Consider the following 9,450-nt stretch of genomic DNA (forward strand, 5'->3'; position numbering starts at 1 on the left):
AATAAAATTATATAGGCTTCAGTTGTATAATTCTATAATACATCATCTATATATTATATTTTGTGTTTACCACCCCAAGTCAAGTCTCCTTCCATTACCATTTATCCTCCCTTGCCCTTCTGCTACCTCCCTCCACCCCGCTTTCCCTCTGATAATCCACCCTGCGGTCTGTGGCTATGCACTGTGTGCTTTTTTTCTTTGCTTGGCCCCTTCACCCTTTTCACCCTTAATTTAATAACCCATTTCAAATTTCTATTGAAAAGGCAAGGAATCACTTTTTAGATTTTAGAATGTACCACTCATAACTATTAGTAGCTTACCCAAGAAATTGTTAATTGTATTTAACTCATCAAGAAATTTAGGCAAGAAGAAGATGAAGGAGGAGGAGGAGGAAGAGGAGAGAGAAAGAAGGAGTAGTAAATGTAGACTAGTATTCCTCTTCGGTGTAAAATTATATTTCTGAGTACTTTTCATACATCAGGGATAAAAAATGAATGTGACTTCCAAATGCTGAACTTAATGAAACTCAATGAAAATTACTTCCCAGAGGCATAAAAATAGTTTTAAGTGGAAACATTAGCAAGCTTTATCTAGAGAAGGCATAAAAGGTGTTTACTGAATTTATTACTACAGCCTCTATCATTCAATTTAATCTAATAATTTAAATCCCACTCATTATTTTACCCTTGAGAAACAAAATGATTATTCATGGATTTCCAGGTAGATAAACAATGGCCTAAAATAGGGATTCAAGTTGTCTAACCCGGGTGAAGCAGATCAGGGACTGTAACTGCTAGGCAAGTTTAGAAAGTACAGGAAGGAAATGAGCTGTTACTAAGCACTTGTTATGGGCTAGCTGGTTGTGAGAAGTGCTTTCATATGTAACTTATTTTCATTTATACATTATAACAACTCTGAGAAGTTAAGCATTATTAGCCCCATTTTATAGTCATTAAGTAACATGCTCAAAAGTTGCATGTTATAATGACGAGCTAGACGAAGTTTAAACTACATCTGTTTAATTGCAAAACCTATTTCAGTTAACTTCTTATTTATAGGTTAGATTTTAAAGTGCTTAAACATAGCACCAAATAAATTCTAACTTCTCCGTTGGCTACAATTTTAACTCTAACTCCAATGCAGGACAAGAAATACTGGGAGAGCCTGGCACAGTCCTTATTCTCGAAGTGAGTGAAAACAGGGAATAACTATGTGACTTTGCCTAAGTAACTCATCTTATATTTGAATCTTTCCAACTCCTACAGAATGCAATTAAGAATATCCATCTTGCCCTAACTGGTTTGGCTCAGTGGATAGAGCGTCAGCCTGCGAACTCAAGGGTCTCAGGTTCGATTCCGGTCAAGGGCATGTGCCCCACTGGCAAGTGGACATCTGCCGAGGGCTCCTGGGCTGCCAGAGGGATGTCTGGTTGCCAGTTTAGGCCCGATCCCCCGGGGAGTGGGCCTAAGCCAGCTGGTGGACATCCCCCGAGGGGTCCCAGACTGTGAGAGGGCACAGGCTGGGCTGAGGGACCCCCCGAGTGCACAGATTTTTGTGCATTGGGCCTCTAGTCTATATTATAAAAAGCCAGTGACTGTAATGCCGTAATGCTATAATGACCAAACGACCGGTCCCCAGGAGGTGCATTGATGGGTCTCATGGCACAGTGGGTCTGGGTCTCATGCAATTTTGCACACTGGGCCTCTAGTAGAGCAATAAGATTACCAGAAATAAGTCCTTGCCTTCAAGGAGCTTTATATTTCACTAGAGTTTAGCAAATTTTTCCATTATGAAAAGAGATGTATCAATTTTGTAAAAAAGTCAATTTTTATAATGTATATTGTACATATGTGGATTGAAACAACTGTCAGAGCTTCAGTGAGGTTACAGGATGGTTTGATACAAGAGGCCAAAAGACTATGAATGGCAATCAAGGTTAGAAGTGAAGTTGAAATAGAGTGGAGACCAGATTTTGATGTTAAAGAAAAACCCCCAAAGTGGTTAAACATACAAGTTCAATTCAAACAAAAACAACCAAAACAAAAACTTATAATAATGATACTAAATATCTACACATATGTTATTTTTTACATACATGTAAGGTTTCACTAAGGAAATATAATCAGTATCAAACTACAACTACTGGCATTTTCAACATTAGTATAAAAGCAGCCATTGCCACATATTAAAAAAAAAAGCAGAATTTTAAAAAATGTTGATGGCTAAGACTCATTCCCAGATAGTCCGATTTAGTTGATCAACGATGATGCCTTCCTTTTTTTTTTCTTTTAAAGTTCTCAGACATTTCTAATATATAGCCATGGTTGAGAAACCATATACTACCTGCCTGGTAGTATAACTTATAAGAAACATTTAGTGTGAGAACATTTGCACTAAATGAGAAAATTTGGTTTGGATGGTTAGCAATGGCTTTTAACAGTTATTTCATGAAATGTGTAAAATAGTTTACATATGGCAAGTTCTCTTTTTGTTTTCTTAATTCCTGCCATTTCATGTTCACACAGATTTACACATTTGATAAAATATTTAAATTACATGAAATAGGGGCTTGTTCATGCACTTTAAGATCATGTGTTGGTTTTTTGTGTTGGTTTTTTTGCGGGGTGGGAGGAGTATCCTTTTAGAACGCTACTGAAGAAAATGTTTCTTTTGTTTTCTCAAAGTGCTTCTCAGAATGCCACAGGAAAGCGAGCATTTGTTTTGAGTCGTTCAACATTTGTTGGGAGCGGGAAATACACTGGCCATTGGCTGGGCGATAACTTTTCACGTTGGAGAGATATGCATATGTCAATCATTGGAATGCTAGAATTTAATCTCTTTGGAATTCCATATGTAAGTTTTCAAATTAAACATTCAATCAAATTAAGGCCTATCTGTCAACCCATATTATTTGGGGGCACCAATCTACTTCTGTGAAGATAAAATGCACTCAAATTGTTTCAGGACAGTATAACTAATATGCTTCAGATAGGCACTTTAGCATTGCCCTCAACCTATATAGATTTCAAGAGAACCACATATTTTTAAATTATTTTTGTTTGTTTTGTGTTAGTAAGACACTTGGTCATGGTAAAACTGAAGAAGTTTATTTCCTCTGTCATTCACTTCTATCTTCACCCCATTCACAATTCTTCTATAACCTTTTACTATGAGCTTTCTAGGTAACGTGTGAAAAAAGAAGGGACCGACAATTTGGAAGGAGGAATAGAAAGTTCACTCAGGGAGGAAGTGAAATTAAATCAGTAAAATGTTCCAAACACACAGCAAAATACTTTCTTATCTGAGCCCTAGTGATAAACAATTTAGCTATGAAAGAATTTGCTATGTTAACAAATTTCAAAGTTTTATTGTAGCAGATTCCCCATATCCAAATGACTTTTTACAAAAATAACATATAGGGCAATATTTGTCTTATTTTGGAAAGCTTCAAGTAAAATTGCTGTGTACTCAAATTCTGTGAGAATTGCATTTGTTGTTCAAGTGATGGATTAGGTACTTTCAAAGAATTGCGAAATAAATATTGAAAGTGAAATACAGCTTCAAGTTTTGTCTGGACTAGAAACTGACAGAGGCAAAAGTCATAATATAAGCAGACCCATAGAGGAAGGGAGCATGACCTGGTCTTTCTCCACTGAAAATTTTAGAGTTTTAGAAGAGTAGATTACACCCCCCGTAGTTGTTGGTGTCAGTAAGACACTTACCGTGGTCACGGTAAAACATTTTTATTACAAGTCACAGGTTTTATGACTGCATGCTTTATTTCTTCATGCTGTTTTTTGCCTACAAACTTCAACATTAAATGAATTTGGGGGTTAAATATAATATTTCTGAGAGAAAAAAAGAGTTCCAGAATAAAACAATTTGGAGACTTAGAGAGACCTTCCTTAGATATAAGGAAGCAAAGTATCTGTAACTTTATATGATAAAAGGGAGAGCATAATCAGATGCTATAATCCTGAGGCTTTTGCTCCAGCCTGAGTGGTTAGCCACTAAGCATTTGGATTAGCTAAATGTTCTACGTCTTTAACTTCCATATTGAGGCAGGGACTTTATATTACTGCACTTGGGTGGGGGGCTGGGGGAAGCATTTGTCGGAATATTGGATTACCTAAAGCACTTATACTGTCATATAGCCCATAGTATATTTTTTAATCAAGGTGGGCAAGAGGGAATTATCACTTTTTTATTCCAAATGTTTTTCTCAAAGAGGATCTTTCCATCTTTAGATTCCACAGTAAAATTAAAAATAATGTGTCCTAAAATTTTCAGTGCAGGCTTTATTGGCAGAAGTAATAAGTGATATATTTTGAGGTCATAAAAATCTTTCCCCAGATTGGAGCTGATATATGTGGGTTTAATGAAGAGACAACTTACGAACTTTGCCTTCGTTGGATGCAACTTGGGGCATTTTATCCCTTTTCCAGAAACCATAATGCAATTGGGATGAAGGTGAGTGAGCATTAATGTGAAATGGTAGCTGCTATGCAGTAGTCATATTAACTTGTACTTAAGAACTGGGATTTGAAAGTACATATAGAATCATAAAAATATGAATTAAATCAAACTTTTAAAACGAAGTTGTCAAAATATATAATTGTTTTTTTTAAAAAATTATGTTATTGATTTTATTTTATTTTTTAATATGTTTTATTGATTTTTTAGAGAGAGAAAGGGAAAGGAGGAGAGAGAGGGAGAGAGAGAGACACCATTGAGAGATAAAAAACCACCTGCTGCCTCCTGTACAACTTGGGACCCTCCAGTCCACAGGCCGACGCTGTATCCACTGAACCAAACCGGTCAGGGCATGTTATTGATTTTATAAAAAAACTGTGAGAGAATAACTAAAAATGAATGTTGGAGAAATAGCTTCTCTAAAATTGTCCTTGAAAATGCATTTTTTTACATAAAATAATTTATTATTTTTCAATTACAGTTGACAAACAATATTATATTAATTTCAGGTGTACAACTTAGTGATTAGACATTATATAACTCACTAAATTATCACCCTGATAAATCTAATACTTCCCATGAGGAACGAGCCTAACCATCAGTCAGACATCCCCTGAGGGCTCCCGGATTGCGAGAGGGCGCAGGTGGGCTGAGGGACCTTCCCCCACAAGTGCACGAATTTCGTGTGCTGGGCCTTTAGTGTAATATATTTGAGAAACAACTCTGCAATAACCTACTATTGTGAAAGGCTTTCAAGTTGAAAGAAATAATATTTTTTAAATGTTCTGTTTCTCTCTAACCACTAAAGAGAGAGAGAAAAAAAAGTAACACTTAAAATTTCCCATTTCATTTAATAGGTCTATTGAAATGTTTCTCTTTTATAGGAACAAGACCCTGGGGTATTTGGAGAAGAGTTCGCTGCTATTTCCCGTTCTGCATTAAGGATTAGATACTTATTGCTGCCTTACTTATATACCCTCTTCTACCATTCTCATGTCAGTGGAAATACAGTGGTCCGAGGATTGATGCATGAGTAAATCACATTTAATAATTGTTCTAGTCTTAGATTTTCTATCATATAGATCTTAGGAACCGGGTTCTCCTACTAAGGGAATTATGTGAGGGATAAATAAATATGCAAATAAGTTTTTCTCTCCATTGACTATGATTAGAAGTAGTTTACAGATTTAAAGAATTTAATTAAGAAGACTCAAAATTTTTCTAACAAAAATAAAAGTTGCGTCTTGCTGTCTAAAAAGTGTGGAATATAGAAAAAGAATGAAACATGGTCCCTGCCCACAGAGTACTGGGAAGGTTGCAACTAACAGAGTTGAAAGTAACTGAGTATAATATGGAACATTATATATGTATGTCGCGACTATGTGGCATGACCTATAAAAATTCAAAGAAAGGCAGGGTCAATTTGAAATGGAATGGACAGTTTTATGAAGGAGATGGGATTGATGCTGAATCCTTAAAAGTTGTTTAGGATGCAAAAAGGAACAACAAAAACTGAAGACAATTTGATTGCTTGGCATAGTTTTGACCTCAGTTTTAATGCCCATTTATCTTCTGGTCAGGAGGACAAGTGATTTCAGTTGCTTTACTAGATGATGAGATTTTATTCCTAAAACTCTGCTTGTCCCCTAAACCTTTCCCTGTTTTTATCTTTTTGGTTTTCTTGGTGAACATGAGGTGGTTGAGTAAGACTTTAGTTATCTATGCAAAGACATTAATTTGATTAAATGAATAATTTTTCACCCTAAAAATTCAGATTTACATCAGATCCTCAGACTCATGGAATTGACAGAGCATTCCTTTGGGGACCAGCTTTAATGATTACTCCAGTACTTGAAGAGGTAAGGACCAGAGTTTTATACCAGCACAATATAGTTATTCACAGTAGTTTACCTTGGTGCCATTTGATACTTAACAACCAGTCTAGCCATATTCTCCTGTTTTTCTTACCTCATTTTCATTCTTTTATTTGAAAACAATGTATTTATATATTTATTCTACCTAACGTAAAATATACCTCATGTTAAATAAGTCTCAATAAAACTGAAATATATGCTTTTGCTATTTAGAGATTCTGAAATTGATCTCAAGATAAGTTGCAGAAGTAAGATTTTGACCCCCAAATATAAATATAAAAGAAATAAAGTACTTTGGTCACCTATGCTAATGTAATAGCAGTAAAGTCTATTCTGAGAATATCAGCTGTTTTTATTAGCCTTTTTGGAAACAAACAAACAAATTCCTGTTTCAAATTAATTTTTCCTTCTCCTCCAGATGGCTATCTTACCCAGATTTTAGCCACAAAGAGAGGGAAAACATGACTATAATCTGAGAGAACTGGGGGTGAAAGCCACCCATGCAGGAGAACAGGCAGGATGGATGTCATGAGAATGTGTTCACAACAAATCAGTACCAACTTTCAGGACTAAGTATTAGGATTTCCAGAGGTAGAAAAAATATTTTCAAGTCTGCCTGTTCATTATGTCAAATTTCACTAGCTTTGAACTTGTCATAGTTACACAAGAACTGAAGTTGGGCCTTTATGGGATTCTTCAAAGCAACTATTTTCTCTATTTTTGAACTGTTCTTGAATTCACCACAGCTCTATCTAAACACACACACGCAAACATACACAAGAATAATATAGGCCAGCTATAATAATGTGGTCTACTACTTATGCTTATATATACACATATACATATATGTATATAAATCTGAAACGTACACATAATAATATATGTAACATACAGAAGAACAAATCTGTACTTAGTAAGAACTCAAAAATTTTTAAAATAAATGGATAAATATTTCATATTTTACATTTTTAATAAGTACATCGCAATTGCCATTGAACTAAAATGCCACAAAGTAATTACCTGGTTAGTAATGGATTATATCTACATTATACTGAAACAATATTTTGAAATATAGCAAACCCAATTTGGCTTTTTAGAAAAAATTATCAATAGTGTACATTACCGTGCCATAATCTAGACATGAAACATATTTTCCGATAAATCATGCATGTTTCATGGAGATTCTCTAGCCCCACTGCATAATCATGTCTGGGTTGACCAGTACTTGGTTTTAATGATAAATATGGTAGGATTCAATATCCAGAGAACCAAATGTATTTTTACTAGAATACTTTCATTAAAAAGAGGATTGAAAAGTCAAATGTTTTCTTTTTTCACAGGGAGCAAGATCTGTGTATGTATATTTTCCTGAAGCGTCCTGGTTTGACTTTTATACAGTATGTATTTTATAGAAAAAATAATATAATCTATGAACTCAGAGATTTACATGCTTTTTTCCCACTTTAAAAATATATATGTATATATTTATTGATTTCAGAGAGCAAGGGAGAGGGAGCGATAGAAACATTGATCAGCTGCCTCCTGCATGCCTCCTACTGGGCATTGAGCTCACAACCTGGCCCTGTGCCCTGACCGGAATTGAACCTGGGACCTCTTACTCCATAGGATGACACTCAATCCACTGTGCCCCTCCAGCAGGGGTTCACTAATTTTTATATGACTTATAGAGCATTGGACTGTATAATTCTGATGCTGTGGTTGTTTGGGAAACCCTTTTCTTAAAAAAAAAAAAAAAACAACAACAATTGTTTACTCTTCTCAAAATGGTAGAATTCAGCCATAGATTGGCATATGTTTAAGATGAGAGATAGGATGATTTTTTTTTTAGAAGTAGAGTAGACATTTATTTTACGCAAACACAAATTCTTAAAAGCAAATGACTCTACATAGTGATATTTTCTTGTAGCAGAGTGTAAGAGATACTATAATTTATGAATCTGATACTTTACCTTGCAAGAAGCAGAAAGCTTGCTCAAGTATGAGGTTTATTATGGGAATACACATGAAATGACAGAAGAAATCTTATGGAAATCTAAGACCAGCAACTCTAAAAGCACTGGATTTCCTGGAGAAATTCAGGATTCAATTGCAAGTTTGTGAAATTTCAGCCCATGTTGTGCCATTACCAGGACTCAGAATTCCAAGTTATCATTTTTGTCTTATTAACAACTGGCTTCCAAAGATCCTCAGTGCCTAGAGGACTCTATATTTTGGAATTATATTTTGAACTTCTATTTTATAGTGGACATATTTCAATACATCCTTTGTGCTTCTATGATAAGTGGCAGGCTCTTTTCCATGTTTTATAGTTCAAATTCTTAAGAATGATAATTTCAATGATCTAACTACCTTTTCTGCATAAGTTACACCCAGTGGGGGCTATGCTCTCCATGAAGGGGAGAAAAGTGAAATGTGAGGGAAGCAATGTGACATCTCTCCTGTAACTGAGTTCTCTTCTCCCATTCTTTGAGTATGTTTGGATGAGCATTAGCTCATTTCACCCAGTCTTCAAGGAATTTTTATGGGACTATGTTTAGATGATAAGGATAAGACTATTTCCACGTTTGAAGAAAGGACGTACAATCTATTTTCAAATGATCAGTTAGTTGTGACAGGGGGAAGTGGTATTATGAATTCTCCATTCTCATGGTCAGGTTCTTATAGTATCTTAAACAATTAAACCAATGGTTTTCAAACAATGTTCTGTAGAGATGCTTCATACATTTCCTTAAATATTGGCATTACATTTCATGTTTTAATAAAATTGATTTTAAAAAAGAGTATAACAAAATGCTCACACAAAAGCATTATTACATCAAATTTTAACACTTTGGAGCCCAAAGTTAACTTGTATTCTTGTCATTTAACTTTTTAGTAAGTAAATGTGGTTATAAAGTTGAAATGCTAAAATTAGTATATACTGATGAATGCTGCTTTCACATGTTTTACGAAAAGGAGATTATACAAGTTTTTTTTTTTCCTTTTTTTAAAAACACTGACCTAGACATTTAAGTCACCCTTTTCATTAGTAAATTCCATGGTGCTCTGTTGCATTTCAGCAGAAGTTTGGATTTTAATTTCC

At 34.9% G+C, this 9,450-nt stretch overlaps 2 protein-coding genes and 1 long non-coding RNA gene across 3 annotated transcripts in view; all 3 read left to right on the top strand.

The window, feature by feature from the left end:
- LOC102771448 (sucrase-isomaltase, intestinal) overlaps window positions 1–5,339 on the top strand; it is a 55,501-nt gene extending 50,162 nt beyond the window's left edge. Inside the window, exons 10-12 of the mRNA XM_015566626.1 lie at window positions 2,685–2,853; window positions 4,354–4,470; window positions 5,331–5,339. Coding sequence (XP_015422112.1) covers window positions 2,685–2,853; window positions 4,354–4,470; window positions 5,331–5,339 — 295 coding nt within the window. The remainder of the gene's footprint in view (window positions 1–2,684; window positions 2,854–4,353; window positions 4,471–5,330) is intronic.
- Window positions 5,340–5,371: 32 nt separating this feature from the next.
- On the top strand, window positions 5,372–7,745 carry LOC107183772. The gene is made up of 3 exons (XR_001514579.1): window positions 5,372–5,506; window positions 6,248–6,332; window positions 7,688–7,745. It is a non-coding gene; the product is annotated as an uncharacterized LOC107183772 (long non-coding RNA).
- A 630-nt stretch (window positions 7,746–8,375) lies between these two features.
- The window catches only part of LOC107183770 (sucrase-isomaltase, intestinal-like), a 6,969-nt gene continuing 5,894 nt past the window's right edge, over window positions 8,376–9,450 (top strand). Inside the window, exon 1 of the mRNA XM_015566627.1 lies at window positions 8,376–8,464. Within this exon, the coding sequence (XP_015422113.1) occupies window positions 8,376–8,464 (89 nt within the window). The remainder of the gene's footprint in view (window positions 8,465–9,450) is intronic.

Source organism: Myotis davidii, unplaced genomic scaffold (genome assembly GCF_000327345.1).
Source record: "Myotis davidii unplaced genomic scaffold, ASM32734v1 scaffold902, whole genome shotgun sequence".
In the NCBI taxonomy this organism is placed as follows: Eukaryota; Metazoa; Chordata; class Mammalia; order Chiroptera; family Vespertilionidae; genus Myotis; species Myotis davidii.